At 33.4% G+C, this 21,983-nt stretch overlaps 2 protein-coding genes and 1 long non-coding RNA gene across 6 annotated transcripts; 2 read left to right on the plus strand and 1 right to left on the minus strand.

Annotated features, from left to right (window-relative positions):
• Window positions 1–1,056: 1,056 nt before the first annotated feature.
• On the minus strand, window positions 1,057–3,711 carry LOC106107063. The gene is made up of 3 exons (XR_001225838.1): window positions 3,640–3,711; window positions 1,771–1,969; window positions 1,057–1,461 (listed from the first exon to the last, which is right to left on the minus strand). It is a non-coding gene; the product is annotated as an uncharacterized LOC106107063 (long non-coding RNA).
• Window positions 2,819–3,474, plus strand: LOC106107061. Its single transcript, XM_013287754.1, has 2 exons — window positions 2,819–3,006; window positions 3,078–3,474. Exons 1-2 carry the CDS (start codon window positions 2,918–2,920, stop codon window positions 3,379–3,381), a joined length of 393 nt encoding a protein of 130 aa, XP_013143208.1. The 5' UTR covers window positions 2,819–2,917; the 3' UTR covers window positions 3,382–3,474.
• Window positions 3,712–3,844: 133 nt separating the features above from the next.
• Window positions 3,845–17,886, plus strand: LOC106107060 (zinc finger protein 81-like). Of its 4 annotated transcripts, none has more exons than XM_013287752.1 (13): window positions 3,845–3,947; window positions 5,881–6,019; window positions 7,062–7,191; window positions 7,845–7,955; window positions 8,704–8,787; window positions 10,534–10,610; window positions 11,382–11,516; window positions 12,632–12,727; window positions 13,191–13,302; window positions 13,956–14,178; window positions 14,827–14,993; window positions 15,740–15,885; window positions 16,435–17,886. In XM_013287752.1, the coding sequence occupies exons 2-13, from the start codon at window positions 5,897–5,899 to the stop codon at window positions 16,564–16,566; spliced, it is 1,536 nt and encodes a 511-aa protein (XP_013143206.1). In that variant the 5' UTR covers window positions 3,845–3,947; window positions 5,881–5,896; the 3' UTR covers window positions 16,567–17,886. The 4 variants fall into 4 exon arrangements, with proteins under 4 accessions (XP_013143206.1, XP_013143205.1, XP_013143207.1 ...); XM_013287751.1 differs by lacking the exon at window positions 3,845–3,947 and adding an exon at window positions 4,060–4,242; XM_013287750.1 differs by lacking the exon at window positions 3,845–3,947 and adding an exon at window positions 4,802–5,299.
• Window positions 17,887–21,983: the final 4,097 nt, after the last annotated feature.

The following is a 21,983-nucleotide window of genomic DNA, read 5'->3' on the forward strand; positions in this document are numbered from 1 at the left end:
TAAAAAGAGGGTGGAACGGGAAAGGGACTAAAAAACCACTTATTTCAGCTTACTCTAACTTTACGGTACCTCTGCAGTGTCATGCAACACTGCAACAATATAACAAAATGTAGCATTGTATGTGATTAACCGAGATCGCGCACAATTTCGCGGTTCTTATTAGCGGAGACAAGTCTACGTGAAAGTGACGAGAATGTATATGAATAGAGAAAGTAACCCCGCGACTGAGAACTGTGTCTTCTTGGGAACACTAACCAATCATTTTTTAGTGAAGATGTTAACTATGGCATTGATATTGCTTATTGATGAGAAATTAAGAAATACGAGAGGTTTTTCACAAATTCATTTACAAATTTGGGGAAGTGGTAGACTCGAAGTATGTAAGCTAAGACGCCCTAGACTTAATCTCATCATTTGTATTAAGAAATTGCTTACAAGTAAAAGCAGATTTTTAAAGAATTATGTATTGACTAGCTTTCGCACGCGACGTCGTCCGCGTGGAATTAAAATAAAATAACAGTAAGTAGCCTATGTGTTCTTCCAGACTATCTTTACATCTATGCCATATTTCATCGATTCAGCCGTTTATGCTACAGACTTTAACAGACATCCATTGAAGCTTTCGCATTTATAATAGTAAGATAAATTAAAACAGAAAAATTTGACATATTTACGACATGGATAATCAGAAACAATGATGTATTTATGGTAACAATATTACAATCTATGCCAATATAGAACGGATGAATAAAAAACATTGTATTGTCTATTGGTTTATTTCACTAGATATAGGTTACGCTATGTGATTTCCCACGCCCTTTTTTACAACTACAATAAGTTGAGGTGCGGTTAGAATGGATGCGGGCACGGTAAAAATCTTAACTTATATGGATCGAATTCCATTAGATTTTGTACGAATAAAGGATTATTAGAAAATCAATTTATCGACATATTTTATGGAACTGTAATTTATAAAAATATTGCTTTAGTTTCAGTGTTGAAATTCAAAAAGATTTTTGTTATTGGGCAAATTGCATATCCAAAAGATAGGTTAACTCAATAACAATAGAAATATTAGCTAATTACGTTTCCTAATACTATCATCTGTACTATTTGTTCCACAGTAAAAAAAATCGAGACTGCGAGTTAGTACAGCTAGTGCAGGAGTAGCGAACATTTATGCATCAAGTGTCATTTTTTTAAAGAAATGATTAATGCAATATGGACGTGCCACTAATCATTTTGACAGCGATTATTACAATTCCATGGTGCACCTACTTCAAAATTTTTTCGTACTGTTTTTATGATAATCGACGTGCACAAAAAATTATGTCTTGTGCTATTTCTGGCACGCATGCCAGTGGCTTGCCACCCCTGAGCTAGTTTGTCCGCAGGATAGATGTACTCACGGTCTGTCGACCACGAGGCTTGATAATTTCTGACCGCCATCTACTGAGACTGCTGTAACGGAATTATAATCCTCTTAAATTAGACGACTGTCTTATTAATTTAAGTTTTTAACAAGGAATTAGAAAGTGCAAACACCTGTGTCTGTTAATTTTATACGAATTCATATCTACAATATGGACACAGACGGGCAAGGTTCCAGTGATTCTAAAACGATAGAAAATTAGTCGATTTTAAAGGGTTCAATAAATTATCCTACATTTCAATTACTCAATTCTTAGATTTATTACTCAAACAGATTAAATAACAGCCATCTCTTATTGAAGATTTTACAAATTTCTATTTAAGTTTCTTTAAAATTACCATTTGATTATAACACAAGTGAGAGCGCTGTATATTTTCGCCGTTCAGTATCTTTCCATCCTAAGGGCAATATACCATCTGCCCACAGCAAACAGAACCTTATGGCTGTTCTCGTTTACCATAAAAAGACGACTGCATATCTCCTCGCGCACCATGTTTGGCCAGAAATCGATTCAATGCATTTCCAAGCGAAGCTGCCCTACAAGTAGATACGCATAACAAATAAGTCTATAAATGATTATAAGACGTATCCTTTTGGTAAATAGTTAAATCCTTTGAAGAAGTTATAAATAATAGCAACACTATTTAAAAATTGTCTATGCACTGAACAGATAAATAAATTACAGCCTCTACCAGAACACTACCAAGTGTTCTGTTACAATTTTCAAACTTTTGAACTTATGAATGAAAACGAAGTGATGAAACTCAAAATTACTAGAAATGCAAATGTTACATTTTTATTTCAATCTTCAACATGTCTTAAAGTTTAGAAAGTGTTATTAATTAAAACATTCTGTTATATTATTAGATGATCAAGTAGCCAAGTAACCTGAAAGCAGGGGTTTGCTTATTTTGTTTTGGTATTTGATCGATTACCAGTAAACAATTAGTAAGATCAGTAAACATGCATAAATGAAAAGAAATATGTGGTTGTTCATCAAAATTTATGTAAGGTCTAGAGGTCTCTAATAAACTAAAATAATAAGAATGAATAAATAAAACTAGGATTGGAATTCATGAAAGTTTTGCTGCTTGTTTTTTAACCTTTTTTATTACGAATCATACGATGAATGAATCAGCGCACTCTGTTGGCAAATTATTAAATTAATACGTAAAATTGCCATTTGAAAAAATAGTACTTCTGAGACTAAAGATTCTGATTTAAAAAAATGCAACCAACTTTTGTGGTGCAATTAATCCTATATAAAACCATGTTGTTTTTACAATAAATAATTATTTTTCAAACGCGTGAGAATTATTGGATGCCATATTTATTGCCTTTAAAAAGTATAGGGAGTATTTATGTCAAAAGCAAATGTCTATTCTGTCAAGTTGAACTGTCATTCTGTTCGACTTGCTGTTGTTCTTCAATAACTTTTTCTACAAAGCTTTAAATATTTTTACAACAGCAAAGAATTACGAGCAGATGACTTTTGGAAGAAATTCCACGTATAATTGGAATACTTGTTTTGATAGCAATGGAGATTATATATTTAATAATATGACAGAAAATAGGTACATCATGTCGACAACAAAGTTATCGTGTCTTTTTGTTTTTGTTATTATATTGACATCTATGGTTTCAGAAAAAGAACTCGTGAGGATGACACGTGCGAATTCATGCCACTATCGAAAAGGATAAATAACTTGCATATTAATAACAACCTCACTAGCCAACCTATCCTCCAATCGCCAAACTCTAGTCATAATGGGATAAGGACTGAGGAGAACGGGACATCTTCACAAGTTCCTAACCATAATTCTGTCAGTACACCAGCTTATGACCCTGGTGTTACTTCATCTCAAAGCAGATATTATTATGAAAATAAATTATTATTTGAACTGCATTTAGAAAGAATACAAAGATCAGGGCAACAGTTTCCTTTTTAAATACTTATAATAATGTGTGAATTAAGTTGTGTACCTGTATTATTAAACTACTAGTTTGTAATGTTATTTTAATATTAAAACATTGTTATCTTTGCATGTCTACATTATTTAATCTACATGAATAAACTGATTTACTTATGTCATTATCTGATGATGTACAAGTAAAAAAATTTCGCATATTGTAATAACAAACAATTGTTTTATTTATGTAACCTATGTTTACTTGAAACCTACTCTTTTTATCCCATTAATACATACCATTTAACTGTTGATTATCTTTGTTTACTAATTTGTTAACATTTACCAGGTCCAAAAACTAATTATCTTTCACAAATTAATTTAGACAAACAGATTCTTAATAAAACCAACATGTAAATAAAGAAATGTAATTAGCGCGCCATCTGGTGATAAGTTTTCAAGACGTCAAACAGTAATGGCGGATTTCATGTGTTGTGTAGACAGTGAGTTTGTTGTTTACGACTTATTATTTAGATAACTTCAATATATCATTGAATCAAGATTTAAAACGTTATTTTTTATGTGTGAAAAAGCCAACTATATTAGAGGTACGTGTTATAATTATGTTATATTTGTTGTATATAAAATCCGTGACCTTATTTCGGTAGCGGTACTTTGTTGTACCGTTAGAGGGGCGCGTGGCCGTCCCTGAGCGCCGTGGCGAGAGTGCCGCCGTCGAGCGCGAGGACCGCGCAACCCCTCCTCTCGCGTTTTCCCTGTCGGTGGAGGAAGGAGTCGGGAGCGGGAGTGATTTGGTGTTGTATCGATAGTACATGGAGGGGATCCCGCATCTTGGTGGGGATGCGTCGCGCCGCGCGTGATGGACGCTGGCAAAAGAAACTGGTAGGGGTGAACAACCTTCGTTCTCCGTCTCGGTCCGCCCTCTCATATGATTCAGACATAAACTTATGAATTAAAATTCGATTAATTTACAACTTTATTTGTAGATAATTGCGTAACTAAAATTCCGAGAAATGATACATCTATTATTCACGTGGAATTTCTTTGTTCTGACTCTATGATTATTTTCATAAACATAAAACTTGTTTTGGTGTAGAGTTGGCACATAATCTTCTAAAACTAAGATCAAAGTTATTTGCTTCATCCAAATCAAATATTTTAATGAATCAAAGTAATGAACTGAGAGTTTAGTAAAACTTACTGATTTACTATAAGTATATATTGTACATAAATATGAGAAACATTCCATTGACCTAGTTTATGTATCCTGTCACTTATGCTTTATTTATAATATTTTAAACATCAAAGTAATTAACTGAAGATGAAGAATAAATAGAAAAATAATAATTGATATGAATAGTTAACATACATGATAATACTGGTGTTAAAAACTTTATAAAATAACAAGTAATTAAGAAACAATCTTACAATGAATTTCCCACAATCTATATACAAGGTGATTACTCAACGTGCAAGCTTCCTACATTAACTGAACCACAACCACACCTCAACATGAATCTTGTGAAAGTACAGCAAAGAGAAAGTGAGGAGCATGTTAGAGCTACATGCGCAGACATACATACAATCAAATTGCCAGCATAGTATGTATAACTAACTTGCCAGTCGACTATCGAGCCAGCATGAAAAACTTTCTTTAACCCACTTTCTTATTAGTAGTTTGCAATCATCTTTCGCCTCTCGACGTTTAACGTTTTAGTGTAGTTGCGTGTGTGGCGGTCGAAAGTGGTATGTGCCCTACCATCTGGTTCCCTGTGGTCCCGTAGTGGCGCGCGGTGGTGGTACCGACGCGGGGAGTGGTGACCGAATGACTCAAGTGGGACAGTGTCTTTTTAACTTTTTTTCTCCCGCTTCGGCGCGAAGTGGAGGGTGTAATGTGCGATATGCAGAAGATGCCCACAAGAGAGAAGGATGGCCCCTGGTATGGGCAGTATTCATGATTTTTTAACATAGAGACATTTGTTCAAATTGATTTGATATTGTATTATACATTGTTATGATGACTTTTTATTTATTTATTTTATCAACCATAGTACAATATGAATATAATTATAATAAAAGTTTCTATAACCTAGTTACATATTATAAATATAAAATATGTTCAGAACTTCAATACTAAATGTTTTGGTACAATTACTTACACAAACATTGTGTAACTTAAGAGTTTTGGAAAGGAAAAGCAGTCAATCAAGTTTTCTGTACACAAAAATCAAGTAATCTACTATATAATAAACCACATATTTAATAATACTTGTTACAATGTTTTTTTACAACATTTATATTTAATACATGAATTTTAATCTCGGCTTTTCATTTTTAAAGTTAAATAGCAGTCCAGTTATTATCTTAAATGACACTTATAAATAATTTATAAACAATAAATATATAATATTTTACTAATTATTTATTTTTAAATGCTAAGATTAAAATTTTATAAACTTGTAATTTAATTTTCATTCACATTTCTTGCTTATGATAAGTTTTCTTATCTTACTTCCGCAGTGAAGAAGACTCGGAGATGAATTTCACAGCATTCTCAGCAGTGGGTGGTGCGGGCACACATTTTATTACAACTGGAGGCCAGCTTCCAGTGGCCAAACTACAACAGAACATAACCAACAATGGTGGCTCCATATCACAGGTATAGTTTACACAAATACTACCATTTTATAAAACTTTGTAAATAATCACAAGCAAGAGATAATTAAATTAATTTGAGGTATTCATTAAACTAGCTATTACTCGCGACTTTACCTACATGCAATAAAATAATATAAGAATATAGCCCGTGTTAGTCACTGATAACATAGCTTTTTAATGGTGAAAGAATTTTTGAAATCAGCCCAGCTGTTTTTAGTTACTTAAATACATACAAAAATACAAATCTTTTCTCTTTGTAATATTAGTACAGATGTAATAGTAAAAATTTAAACTGACAGAAATTGGTACCAATATGTTGAAGTCAGAGTGTGGTAGGCAGAGAAGGAATGATGGAATGGTCCTGTTGTAATTCAACTTTTTCACATATATATGAATAATCACAATTCTATGTAACTTAACTATAAGGAAGCATGATGTAATGATGACTAAGGAACTAATGATGTGCAGTCTTAACATTGTATATGGATATATTAGCTGTTGCTCGCGACTTCGCCCGCGTGTAATTTAAAAAAAAAACCGTCTATATTACAGATATGTTACCTTTCTAAGGGTAAAAGAATTTTTAAACTCAGCTCAGTAGTTTTTGAGTTATTTCAATACATACAAAGATAAAAATCTTTCCTCTTTATAATAATAGTATACATAAATGACTATAAGTATTGTTAATATTCTGCCAATGTTATTAATGTTGGTAAAAGGTGTCTCCATACTAAACTATTCCAATAACTTGTTTTAAATGTGGGTAGTATTAAAACTTTCACTTTTAATATCCTGATACATGGTTATTAATGCGAAACATTGAATGTATGGATGTTTGTTACTACTTACCTTCAGGATGATTTAATGGATCTTGCTAAAATTTAGCATAGATGTAGAACATAGTCTCAAAGAATACATAACCTAATCTTTATATTTTTTTATTATGTGGATGCAGTCGCTGGTGACATTATTATCCTATAAATTAAAATTAGTATGTATATTAGACATCATGAGGTATTTATTTATGTTTGTATTATTTGCAGGTTGTGGGTGTTGTCGGAGGTGTCAGTTTGCCAGACGGCATGCAGTATGTCCGCACACTGGACGGTGGAGCCACACTGCAGGCTCCGCAACTCATAACCGTACCTATAGCATTGCCTGGTGCTAAACCTGGTCAGTATACTAGTAAAGCTAGTAGGAGAATTAATCTTACTAATATTATAAATGTGAAAGTTTAGATGGATGGATGGATGGATGGATAGATTTTTGTTTGAGTTTGTAGCCTAAACGGCTAAACGGATTTCGATGAAATTTGGCATAGATGTAGAATATAATCTGGAAGAACACATAGGCTATTCACTTTTCCAATACCACGCGGACGGAGTCGCGGGCGAAAGCTAGTCTCCTATAATTAGTAATAGGTAGTCATGTTAGTTGTTTCTGGAACTCCAAGATGTAGATGTAAACAATATCAAAAATGTATTTGTATTCACCTTGTAATATGCAATCTATTAAATATAAATTTATGTTTTATTATGTTTGGAAATTATAGAAATATTGGATACTAGCTGTTGCACGAGTTTTCGTCCAATTGAATTTATAAAAAATAGAAAAAAACATACCCAATGTTACTCACTGATAATCTACCTTTTTAGTGGTAAAAGAATTAGCCCAGTAGTTTTTGAGTTATTTCAATATATACAAAAATACAAATCTTTCTTCTTTATAATATTTATATAGATAAAGTATGTATCTTAAAGTAATTCCATTTTACAATGAATTGTTATTCTCATATGTTAATAACCAAAAAATTGTTTTGTTTGTAGGTGATCCGCAGCCGACAGTACAAATTCAAGTCTTAAGTCCGAATATAACGATGCAAACCCAACAACAACCTAAATATCAGATGCAAATACCTATACAGGGATATCAACAAGGTAAGTTAGTATTCTACTGTCTATCTTTTTTTATAAGGTGGCAAACAAGCAAGCGGCCAACTGAATCCACAGAAATGGAAAGCGACCGCTGCCCATAAACATCCGTAATTGCAGATGCGTTGCCTATCCTTCGTTGACGGAGGAGGAGACGCACATAAAGAGGGCATTTCCCTTCCTATCCGTCTCCTCCACCGTCAAATCCGCTTTTCCTTGCCATGCTTTCCTTTTAAAACAAGGGTGGAAAGGGCTTTCCCTTTACTAAAATTAGGGCTTCGGCATCACACTCATCAGACGAAAACCGGAATTGCTTCCACTTCACGCCTGTTTTCTGTGTGCTCGTGGTATAACACTGGGCGAGCCGGCCCTGCACTGCAAACAAGAAAAAAACTGAGTAGTCTATGTCCTATTTCAGAGTGGAATCTATTTCTATTCCTAATTTTATTCAGATCTATTCATTTTAAGTAACAATTATCTATACATCCATCCAAAGATTCGTATTAATAGTGTTTGTAAGATATTTTTACTATGTTACTATAATAAATCTTACTAATATTAACGCGAAAGTCTAGATTTGATAGATTATTGTTAGAGTTCTTCGTCTAAATGGCTCGAATGAATCTCGAAGAAATCAGGCATAGATTTAAAACATTGTCTGGAAGAATATATAGGCTACTTTATTTTATTTTTCGCGGAGAGTCGCAGGCGAAAGTTAAATAAATAAAGAAGTAAATATTTTTTTGTTGTACAGGCGGTGCTGTCATTACCCTGGCGTATTCACCAGAGAACAATGAACCTAGCGGTATACAGTTAGTGGGGAATACTATGCCTGATGGTAAGAGATTTTGATATTCATATTTTGTAATATATTAACTTGAAATTTATTATATACTAGCTGTTCGTGCGGGATGTTGGGGTTTTTTATCCAATTTATCTACCCGCTAAGTTTAATAGCGTGAAAATATATAGGCTAAAGCGTTATGAAGTGAAGGACTTTTTTATTAAACAAAGATTAATTCAAAAATATGCTGTGATCTTACGCCACAAAGTAGTGTGTGTTTACGCTTTATTATAGTAGTATAGATGTGACAAGAATGGATAAAGTTAAGAATGTGTATATTAGAGGAAGTTAGAAAGTAGCGTCATTGGTGGAGAAATTGAGAAGCAAAAGGTTAGCGTGGCATGGACATGTTATGCGACGAGACAATGGGGACATAAACCAGAAAGTATTAAGAATGAATGTGGATGGCTACAAAGGTAGAGGAAGGCCGAAGAAAGTATGGATGGATTGCGATAAAGAGGATATGCTTAAGAAAGGAGTGGATTCAGATATGACTGATAGAGATGTATGGAAGAGCAGCACATACTGTGACGACCTTTCGTAAGGGATAAGGGCAAGTGGATGATGACTTGAAATGTATTAAAGTGTGCCAGAATGATAAATAGTCATACTAATATTATAAATGCGAAAGTTTAGATGGATGGATGTTTGTTAGAGTTTGTAGCCTAAACGGCTGAACGGATTTTGATGAAATTTAGTACAGATGTAGAGTATAGTCTGGAAGAACACATAGGCTATTCACTTACTTAATTCCACGTGGACGGAGTCGCGGGCGAAAGCTATTATATGTATATATATAACATGAATAAAATCAATATATAAAATATATATTTTGTACATGTTCAGGTACAATAAGGATTCGACCAGGTGAATCTCTTGTCTTTTTTATTTAATTTCTGCTTGAGTTATTCACCTGTCACTAATTATATGGTAAAAAATACTTGCAGCCTTCAAATAAACGCGGTAAAAAATTAAACTTGGAATAAATTGACTATAAGCAAAATTTGTACTAATATTTGCTTATACTCAGTTTCTTCTTAAGTTAAACTTTATAGCGTTTATTTGTAAAGCTGGTAGATTTATGTATATTATAATCAATCCATTAAAATCACTATTTAGTGTTATTAATCTCTAAATGTGAATAGCTAGTTATTTTTATATATAGTACATAACCTATAGTGAAACACTGCTTTAGAATTAGTGTGAAAACGTACCTCTTTTTATAGTTCAAAAGACAATATATTTTAGTAAAATAGATTCGATGTTTAAATAGTTTTAGTTACATAATTAGAAGATGCACGTCTATGTTGTAGTTAAATTAATATAAAGAGGAAAGATTTATATTTTTGTATGTAAAAATACACAAAAAGGATTATTCCCAACCGTCACCCCGCTCTGTCCCACGTGATAATAAAGTTTCATCCGTCCCACCTTTTGCTCTCATTATCACCAATAAGGTGACAGATCGAATCGTTATGATACAAAATAAGTTTCAACCGTCCCCTCATTGCAAAAGGTAGGACGGATGAAACTTTACTCTCATATATCCACACGTGGGGACAGAGCGAGGTGATGGTTGGGAATAATGCCTCAAATACGAATGCAACGATGTTAATAATTCTATCACCATTAAAAAGGTAATTTATCTGTGAGTAACATACATACACGTGGGCTAAGTCGCGAGCAACAGCTAGTGGAAGTATAAAATAAGTTTATTTATATATTGTTTTATTAATGCAGGTGTGCAAGTTATCTCTGCCTTGCCGCAGGACATTAATATGGACACAAAGGAGCACATTCAACAGAATATACAGCAGGTACAATAATATACTAATATTAAAAACTAGTTGTCACCCGCGACTCCGTCCGCGCGGAAATAAATAAACAATGCAAGCCTATGTGTTCTTCCAGATTATCATCTACATCTATGCCAAATTCCATCGAAATCCGTTCAGCTGTTTAGGCTACAAACTCTAACATCCATCCATCTAAACTTTCGCATTTATAATATTAGTATGGTGTGAAAGTGTGGATGGATGGATGTTTGTTAGAGTTTGTATCCTAAACTGCTGAACGGATTTTAATGAATTTAGGCATACATGTAGAGGATAGTCTGGAAGAACACATAGACTACGCGCTTTTGTTTTCAATTAACTCCACGCGGACGGACTCGCGGGCGAAAAGTATATGGATATATGTGCGCCGACAAGAGTAACAATGAGATTCTCAATTATTTTCTCCAATTGCAAACATGTAACCTCTAATCGACGGAGGAGGAGACGCACATTAAGAGTATATTTTCCCTTCCTATGCGTCTCCTCCAATAAATCCATCTTTCCTTGCAATCTATTCCTTATAAGTAAAGGGTGGAAAGAGAAAGAAGAAGAGGTTTTACGCATGTAGAAAGATTACACTGAGATTTTCGTGATTCTTTTTTTTTTTAAATAATTGCCATATGGTAACAGTTTTATAAAAGTAAAAATCTATCCAGTTTTAAGTCTTAAAAAAGTGTACTTAAAGCAGGAAATGTTTGTCTTAAAATCTATTTATGTTACTAAATATATTTTATTAGTTTGAATGTTGTGTAGGTATTCGTGACGCAGAACAACGAGCTAGTTGTGGGGTCCGAGCAGCGCGCGCACAACAACAACACGCGCGGAGACAACAACAACGACTTTGAGGTCCAGATCAAACAGGAATGTATCGACAAGGCCAATGACGATGTTAGTATAAGATGGAATATTGCTATCTCTTTCACCGCAATACAATTAAACAAAACATGTATTGCTATCTCTTTCGGCTCTATTGAAAGAAACAAAACATGTATTGCTATCTCTTTCACTAACAGAAGTGAAAGTTGTCAGTATGAAGTGGTCAGCTAAAAATTTGTGTGTTTTTAGTTTTGTAACCTATGTATTGCTAAAGCATTGGGCTAATTTTGATGGAATTGCGTCACTATATTCCTAAGATGTCATAGAGTGTTTGTGTTTAAAAAAAAACTAAAAGAAATGGTCTTTTACTTGTTCAATTATATTGTTTTAATTGTTAACATTTTTGACGTAACTCTAACTTTATACCGCATGCTGCATTCAGCTATTTCGAACACGTCTGACTCAAGATGGTAAAGTTTATCGCATATGTGTAAGTATGTACGTTTAAATACATTTTTTAATCATTTTTATGATGCTATCATGTAAATTCTAAAAATATAACAAATATATACTATGTCGGTCGAGTAACTATCAAATATCCACCTAAACTTTTCAATTTATGAGAAAAAGAAAATTTATAGCAGCGTACAGTCGCAGAAATGGACGGTGTTCTATTTACAGAAAAATTGCCTTGTTCTTTGCATGAAGATAAATATCGTCTCTTACAAACAACCAATTCAATAGCATTGAGTTGCGCAAACGACGGTGTAATAATAGAAAACAAAAATTTACCAACCATTTTGTATATATATAAAAAATGCTTCCTATTGGTTATTCCACGTCGTCTTAGTACGTAGAAAGCGGTCAAAGTAATGTAGTTTTAGTTGGAACACCGCCAATTTCCGTAATAGTACTTATTATGTCAATATATGTGCTGTAGACAGTATATGTTGATTTAAATATCGCTTATCACTAATATAATAATTGTGAAAGTTTAGATGGATGGATGTTTGTTAGAGTTGTAGCCTAAACAGCTGAACGTATTTCGATGAAACTTGGCATAGATGTAGAGGATAGTCTAGAAGAACACATAGGCTACTTACTGTTGTTTTTATTCCTCGTGGACGGAGTCGTGGGCGAAAGCTAGTAAGTAAATACTTTATTTTGACTAGCATGTGATGTTGTAGGAGAGCTCGCAAGGCGCGGAGGGCAACGAGGGCGTGTCGTGGCGCGTGCTGGACAATACGGAGCTCGTCAAGTACCTCAACTCATTACCGCCGCAGGTGAGTCACAGTGCATTCTATCTATACTAATACTAGCTTTCGCCCGCGACTCCGTCCGCGTGGATTAAAAAAAAAACAAAAGTGGGTAGTGTCTTCTTCCGGACTATCTCCTACATCTTTGCCAATTTTCATTGAGATCCGTTTAGCAGTTTAGGCTACAAACTCTAACAAACATCCATCTAATCTTTCACATTTATAATAGTAATAAGATTTTAAAGAGGAAAAAATTGTATTTTTGTATGTATTGAATAACCTAACCCTTAAATGTATGATGCATTTATACATCAGTCTTCTCTTCCATACCCAATAGGCTATTTAAAAAAAATCTTTATAAAAATAGAGAAAATATCTTTTTGATCTATGTTCAATGTCCTACCCGTTATCTTTCAGATGTAATAAGTAAAGAATCGTAAGTAAAAATACTTATATATATGACTTGGTCTAAATGTTATGTATTGTGCAGGAGGCGGAGTCGCTGCCGTCGTCGCTGCAGCAGTACCTGAAACTGAACATGAAGCGCGACTGGCCGGAGGACGGCAGCGCCACCTCCGAAGACAAGTCTGTACTGGACACAGGTATATAACATTGTTACAAATGTTTAAAAAGCATGGAATTGCAAATTTGAAATCTCTAGAAAGTTATCTACATTTAAACTTATCTATCTAAACTATTATAATAAAGCGTAAACACACACTTCTTTGTTGCCTAAGATGTCAGCAATTACAGCATATTTTTGAATAATTATTTTTTTAATAAATAGCCCTACACTTGCGTCACGCTTTAGGCATATTTTAACGCCATTAAACTTAGGGGGTAAATATTTTGGATAAAAACCCTAATGTGGGAAAGAGACCATAAATTGCTCCCAACATTAAGTAAGCAAGATTGTCATCATGTCATGTCATTTTGACATTTGTAATTGATAATTTGATAAATGTAAACAATAAAATAAAATTTTCATAATTTCATGCGGTTGAAGCCGCACGGGAACAGCTAGTACTATTATAATAAAGCGTAAACACACACTTCTTTGTTGCCTAAGATGTCCGCAATTACAGCATATTTTAGAATATTTTTTTTTTTATAAAAAGCCCTACACTTACGTCACGCTTTAGGCGTATATAATTTTTTGGGATAGTATAATTTAAACTTCCATAAGAGCTAATTTTTCTTCAGTAAAAGATTACAAAAAAGTGAGAAAGCATGATTGTAATGAATAAATGTTCAGATGGCGTGATACGAGTGAAGAAGAAGAAGAAGTACAAGAAGAAGCCGCCGAAGCCGGCGCGGCCGAAGCCGGGGCAGGTGGTGATCGCGAAGGCGGCGGACGGCACCGCGCTCTACTGCTGCCCCGAGTGCCAGATGGCCTTCCCCGCCAAGGAGCAGCTCGAGATGCACCTCGTCGGACACAAGATCGAGAGACGGTTTATATGCGGGATATGCGGCGCCGGGTACGAATACACGTACATTTAACAGACTACAAAAATGCCAGAAAAAAATGTTTTTTTGTGTGTAACGATTACTCGGAGATTTATGATCCTATTTACGTGATTATTTTTTATTTGATGCGAATTAACTGCCATTTGGACACGCCTTTTTCAGAATTATCTTTAGTTTCTCTAAAAGAAGCCTACCCAAAAGTCAGAAATTTTAGATAGTTAATTTAACTGTATATTCAGTTATTTTGTATTATTAAATGGATGAAATTATATTACTAATATAATGCGAAAGTTTTCATAGACAGACGTTTGTTACAAAGTGCGTCCAGAACAACTACCCGAATTTCACTGAAGGCATAGATGTAGAATATAGTCCATAAGAACACATATACAACTTATGCCGCGTACACGGACTCACGGCCGACAACTAGTATTATACGATTTGTAATGTTTTTATTCAATATTATAATATACTAGCCATTCTCCGCGACTCCGTCCGCGTGGAATTAAAAAAAACCAAGTAGCAAATGTGTTCTTGCGCACTATCCTCTACATGTATGCCAAATTTCATCGAAATCTGTTCAGCCGTTTAGGCTACAAACTTACAAACATCCATCTAAACTTTCACATTTATAATATAAGTATAATTGTATTATGCAGTCTGAAGCGCAAAGAGCACCTGGAGCGGCACAAGCTGGGCCACAACCCGGAGCGGCCGTACCAGTGCAAGGTGTGCAACAAGGGCTTCAAGCGGCGCGAGCACCTCAACCTGCACGCCGTCATACACTCCGGCGTCAAGACTGAGCACTGCGCCGAGTGCGGCAAAGGTACCCTCCCCCCGCAACTGCGCAAACTGCTAGAATGCACGGACTGCGCAAACTGCGCAACTGCGCAACTGCGTAATCTGCGCAACTGCGCAACTGCGCAAAATGCGCAACTGCGCCACTGCGCAAACTGCGTACTAGTCTTATATAATACAGTCGGGGAATTTGGCGGTGTTCCACATTACAAACAATAGTCATTTGAACTGGATTGGATTAATGAGGAACAATGAGCAATAGGAAGTTATTTTTTAAAAATTGGCTAATTCCTTTTCATTCTCGTTTCCACAACTTACGATAATTTATTAGTTGTTTGTAAGATGACTTTGTCTCATAGCAAAATAAGGTAACTGATTTTTAAGTAGAACACTGATGATTTCCGTGACTGTACCTATACCTAGTGAAGGTATACTGCCGCACTATACAGTTGTGTGTAATGTAATATAATTTAATCAATCGCATAATAAATGTTAATCACATTAAATATACACTAAGATTAAATCACACAAATAAAAATCAAATAAAAATATGGGACCCACCTGCAAGCATTACCTTTCGGATAAAAAAAGAATTAGCAAAATCGGTCCACTAGCGGCGGAGTTATGCCGTAACACACATAAAAAAACATACGGACGAATTGAGTACTTCCTTCTTTTGGGAAGTCGGTCAAAAATGATATCGTTAGTTTGTTGACTTACAATACACAATGCATTAATCGTGTAAAATTTTACAATAAAGTGTTGTATTCACAGGTTTTTATCGTAAAGACCACTTGCGCAAGCACGCGCGGTCGCACGAGAGCCGGCGCGCCCGCGACTGTCTTGCTGGCGAGAACAGGCAAGTGCTGCTGGCGCACGACCAGCTGGCGCAGCAGGTGCAGCACGACATCACCATACACGTCAGTACTGCACTACGATATTTATTACTTCTATACAAATAAATTATAACAAACATATATAAATAATTTTATGGACCTAAAGTTGACAAAACAAACTCATAGGATGAATCAATGTCATTCAATAGTGATAATTTTTCATTTGGATCGAATTCAGTCATATATACTAATGTATTAGAGGAATAATTTGTATTTTTGTATTTATTGAAAAAACCTAAAACTTCTAGGCCAATTTAAAAAAAAACACCATAAAAAAGCTACGTTATCAGTGAGTAATATAGGCTACATTTATTATTATTTTTTTAATTTCACGAGGACGAAGTCGCAAACAACAGCTGGTTATAGAATAATACTAGCTTACGCTCGTGACTTCGGCCGCGTGGAATTAAAAAAAAACAAAAGTAAGCAGCTTATGTGTTCTTCCAGGCTCTGTTTTACATTTATGCCAAATTTCATCGAGATCCATTCAATCGTTTAGGCTACAAACTTTAACAAACATCCATCCATCTAAACTTTCGCATTTATAATATTAATTAGTAGTATTGTATGCAGGTGCCGACGAGCTCCAACTCCCAGATGCCTATCCAGATCAGCATACCGCAGCACGTGGTGTCCGCGCTGCCGCAGAGCGCGCCCATCGACGCACACGGACACCTCGACGCACTGCTCGCAGACAACTCGTGACCCCTCTGTCTACCCCACTACGTCCAACCTCCACAGATAACTTCCACTTGTTACACATATCTCGCTATATAACTCAAAATTACAATTGTTCCTGTCCCACTACTGGCTGATAGGCTGTCAGATAAGGGAACAAGATCCGATATCTCTGTTGTTTTACACGTTGGATTGTTATCAGACGATTTGGTGGGACAGGCCCTGTTTTACATAACTTTATCTGAACTAAATGCAATGATATCTCATTGAGATATATTAGTAAAGACTTGAATTTTATACATGGCAATAATATAGTAATAGAAAATAAGATATATTGTATTTTCTAAATAACTTGGCCATTCAAGGTCATCGAATCGCGCGCAGTTAACATCCGACAAGATATATGTAAAAATGATTAAAAACAGCCAAAATATAGAGACAGTCGAATAATAGTGATCTTTGTCAGCAGTAGAATTAAATGTTTTTACATATGGCAATTACTGACAGTGAAAAAATAATTTTACCTTTGCAGTGCAGTATTTTTAAATATGGCAATATTTTAATTATCGGTTCACTGATCTGTGTAAATAGATAGGTTATTGCTTAAACAGGCATAAAAACCACTTATTATAGTCTGTCCATTTGTAGAGATCAGTGTGCCGATTAAATGTTATAAATAAAAAAAAAGATTGCGTTAAAACTGCTAATGGTGAATAAAAACTATGCATATAGCATAAACGTAATATTTAATATACAAGTGATTAATTTGGTGATAATTGAACTGGTATAGGTAATGTTAGTATCATCATAATCATGTATTTATACTGAAATTTAAACAAATTTAAAAATTTTGGATGACAATCACGTAAATGTAATAAAAATATATTTTTTTTCAAGCAAAAACATTCAAGAAGTAACTATTTGCATGAAAATATTTATTTATATGAATGATTTTCAACTTAAATTATAATTAATAATGACATATCAAAGAAATTAAATAATAAAATCTTGTTAAACACAAAAAAATCAATAAAGTAACGAATTTTTATACTAAATCCTGCCGCACACAGAAAAGCGGAACCGAAGCGAAGATATTTTTAAAATTATTCTGGTATTGATTTGGTAACCTACTAAATAACAAAAAAATAGCTCCAGCAGAAGCGAAACTAACGCGAAGCTGTGGATTTTTAAAGACATTTTAATATTTCTCTTGCCATTCGCTTCGGTTCCGTTTCGCTTTCGCGTTTTGTGTCCTAGAGGCCTAAGGCCTTAGAAATATAGATATAGTCTAGACGTGAACATTTGATTGTTTTATAAAATTGTAATATGTGTAAATAAAATAAAATACTTAGTTTAAATTATGTTTTGTAATACTAAAAAACATTTTTCATATAATTGTTTATAGTTTTTATATTTCATTGCTCTAATATTGAATTATTTGTGCCTTTAAAAATACAATAATTATTCCGGTATGTATCCACAGACGGAATTAATATCACAGATAAAAAAACATTATTGAAAATTGGGATGTTCGATTTTTTTAGGTTATGTTACGTCATATAAACTGTGACGTCATTAAAGTTTATTTAAAGCCTATTATGAAAAGATACAAACAGACGCGGTAAATTTTCGGTAAATTTGTATTGCAAGAGATTTATTTACTTTTATAATAAAATTTTCATTCAAAAAAATATTAAAAACCAGAGAAAATAAGTTGAAATTTTTTTCAATGCTTCAACTGCAGTTCTAAATGAAAACCGTAATTTTGCATGCAAATGTAAATTAGTTGAAATTGTGAGAAAATGTGTAATGATTTTTTAAAATAATGGTTGTAATAAAATTAATTTTAACCTTTATAATATGCACCTTGGACTAAACTACCGCACAACGGTTGTGCGATTATCGATTGTTTCGCAGGTAATTCAACTGTTTAGTTGTACAACTAAACATCGAGTAGTGCACCTCCATATAGGAATTAAGACAGACTAAACAATTATGTGATAGTTTAGTCAAAGTTGTGCGCGCGCTCTCAAAGCGTTTTTTAAAATTTGGTCTTGATTTGCAATATTTTATAACATAAATATCATTGTTGCTGTGATATATGTACTATTCTCTTATATTTGTAATATTAGAGTTTTTCGAAATTTTCGTGATTTTTCAAGTTAATTTCCTACATAATGTAGTTAATTTAACCATACTAACTGCTTCACTCATATGTTTAAATACTTAGCACTCAGTTTAAGTTGATCTTACAATCATGACAACCTTACAAATAAACTCGGTATAATATTAAACTAAGGAATAAACTTAGTATAAACAAAATTTGTACTTATATTTACTTATATTCAGTTTATTCCTAAGTTTTTTGTAAGACTGTAAATGATTGATTTAAAGTAATCAACGATTCTTGATTGTATAAAGCTGGCAATACACGGACTAAGCAGTTGACAGTTTAAGCTTGCCATACAAGAACCGTAGTTCCAAGTTCACTGAATTCTGCTTAAAACACTTAAAGGATGGTTGGTGAAATTACAATAAATTAAGGCCGTTGCTACACGATGTATTTGAATTATTTTCCTTAAATAATCAATTTTTTGTGTATAGTTAACCCTTAAATGCCTGATACCGTTCAAATACCCTTCAAATTTGATACCGGGGTTATCGCATTAGGCATCTACAATCGATTTTATTTGAATACTAACTGTTCCCGTCCGACTTCATCCGTATAAAATTGTGAAAAATAATTTATTGTTTACATGTGTCAAATTATCAATAGCAAATGTCAAAATGACATGACATGGTGACAAAGCATAGCAAACTTGCTTCCTTGATGTTGGCAGCAACTTATGGTCTCTTTCAAACATTAGGGTTTTTATCCAAAATATTTACTCCCTAAGTTTAATGGCGTGAAATTATACAGCCTAAAGCGTGACATAAGTGTAGGGCTTTTTATTAAAAAAAGAGTTATTCAAAAATATGGTGTAATTGCTGACATCTTAGGCAACAAAGAAATGAGTGTTTACGCTTTATTATAATAGTGTAGATATAGATTAGGCTGTTTACATGTTACCTTTGACTGATAATCTTCAAGCTTGAAAACAAAAAGGGGCATATCACGAAAATATATGAAAACGTAGTTTTGATTTTTTTACTATTTTTCTCCTTTATTAAAAAACAATAAAGGGTACACTTATTTTGTAATTTAAAAAAATCAGGCTTTTAAGGGTTAAGTTGTTGACGTGTAATTTTGTATATAAACGGAAATACAGATTTTGAAATTATAGAAATATGGGGTAGTTGATTTGTCGCTATGAAAAAAAAACCTTTTCTTAAAACCATGCATAAATATAGCTTTAGTATTTTTTTAATACATTGTAATCCGATTTTACCACAAGATATTAACATTACCAGCTTTAATGTAGATATAAAAATTGATTTCGAATTATATATTTTTGTAATTAGGATAAGTTTTTAGGATATCGGATAGTGTTTGTATTCTAACAGCCTTACAAAGATCGCGGTAGAAAGTTAAACTTATGAATAAACTGATTATAAGTTAAATTTGTACTAATATTTGTTTTTTTTTTATATATTAGCAGATTTTTGTTAATTTACTAATATTTCCTTTAGCCAATCCAACTAAGATCTCGGCTTGTGCTATGATATGGTTCACAATAGTCGAATGGGATTCGAACCCTCGACCGCAAGATCAATAATCCGTACCTCAAAACATTAAGCTATTGGAGCTTATGCCCAGTTTATTCCTAAGTTTAACGTAATACTGCGTTTATTTCTAAGGCTGTATTTTATAGAATTGAATCTGAACGCTGAACGTAGCGTTTCTACTGTCGGAAAACATGTATGAAAACTTTCGATCTAATTCTTTTTGACAATAAAGTTTTTTTTAAAAGTAGTGTAACGACAGTGCTTAGAAATTAGAGGTAGCGTAATTACTGTATTTTTTTTATGTAAAAGGCTATTTTACTTACTAATCTTTTTTCTATATTGTTTGGAAGGAAGATTATGTTGAGGTATATGAGGTGCTTTTGGCGTTAAATTTGTGAAAACCCAAATTATGCTTTAGTTTGTACATTTTAGAATCTTTTAAAGTAAAATTTCATCACTTTTTTTTTAAATTTTTTGTATTTTTTAAGAATTCTAAATTTTAAGTTTGTGTAATTGAGTAGGTTTAAAATATTTTGTATGTAATTTGTGCTTTAGTTAAGTATTTTTTTGTACTTGGCACACGTTTACCTTTTTTACTATTGTAAAGAAATTAGAAGTTGCAAGTATTATAAAATTAAGTACTAATAGGTGATATAATTTTTATAATGTAAGTGTAATTTTTGTATGAAAACTATTTATTAATGAGATTAAAAGCCACTGATTTTTACCGATGATTTTTATTTAGTTTCCCCCCCTTTTTTACAAAAGAGAGGTTCAGAAATAATAGAAAATTAAGATGAGTTTATAAAAAAAATATTATTATTATTATTATTATTATAAAGTGAGTAGCCTATGTGTTCTTCCAGAGTATCCTCTACGTCTATGCCAAATTTCATCGAAATCCGTTCAGCAGTTTAGGCTACAAACTCTAACAGATATCCATCTATCTATACTTTCGCATTTATAACATTAGTAAGATGTACATTTAGGAGTAATTATGGAAGGAAAAAGGTTAATTTTAGACGTTGTAATTGGATATTCGATAGAAATGTAACTATCTAGTTTTGCAGAAGTCGAATCAAATGAGTACTCATGGAGAAGGTTTGCAATGTTGCACTGTTTTAACGTACAGTTAGGGAAAGTAGGGGTGTTCCACCTCAAAGGCTACAATCTTTTGAAACGAGAGGTGGAACAAATATCAATATAACGCAGTTTTAATGTGTCCGTACCAAAAAAAAAGATTAATGATACACGACTAGTGTTCTTTGGTTATTATGATTGTTTGCATTCACTATCTAACTAGTTATTTGTATGAAAAGGCGGAGTTTGTTTCGTTGTGCTGAACAAGGCTATTTTACCTAAAGTGGAACACCGCGGATTTCCGCGACTGTACATGAAGGTGATCAAATCAATAACTCGTTGATACATTCATACATTGCTGTATATTTGTTATAGCGGACAGACGTGCACTACCTTCCCCTCCTTGTTACACCCCTGTTAGGGTGTTCTCTAAACCACTCTAAGGTGAGGAATTTCAGTGACCATGATACTGATTAGAAGATCGATAACTATTATATTCCTAGTAGGTAGTGTTTTGGTTTGCTAATATTTTTATTGTCACAACACTTTAGTTATTTACAAATTATAAATTGGGTTCTGTTAATCGGAAAATGGTTTAAATTCAAATGGTGATATTCTATATTCTTACAAATACAATGTGCTTTAACATAAAGCATATTTTTTTATGAGATTAAGCAATATATGTTATGTGTTGTAAA

Source organism: Papilio polytes, unplaced genomic scaffold (genome assembly GCF_000836215.1).
Source record: "Papilio polytes unplaced genomic scaffold, Ppol_1.0 DF822067.1, whole genome shotgun sequence".
In the NCBI taxonomy this organism is placed as follows: Eukaryota; Metazoa; Arthropoda; class Insecta; order Lepidoptera; family Papilionidae; genus Papilio; species Papilio polytes.

Coding starts and splice junctions, on each gene's coding strand:
- LOC106107060 (XM_013287750.1), top strand. CDS start 5,253: ATGTGCGATATGCAGAAGATGCCCACAAGAGAGAAGGATGGCCCCTG. Junction 5,300..5,880: donor AGAGAGAAGGATGGCCCCTG/GTATGGGCAGTA, acceptor TTACTTCCGCAG/TGAAGAAGACTCGGAGATGA. Junction 14,994..15,739: donor CTGCGCCGAGTGCGGCAAAG/GTACCCTCCCCC, acceptor TTGTATTCACAG/GTTTTTATCGTAAAGACCAC.
- LOC106107061 (XM_013287754.1), top strand. CDS start 2,918: ATGACTTTTGGAAGAAATTCCACGTATAATTGGAATACTTGTTTTGAT. Junction 3,007..3,077: donor AATAATATGACAGAAAATAG/GTACATCATGTC, acceptor CTATGGTTTCAG/AAAAAGAACTCGTGAGGATG.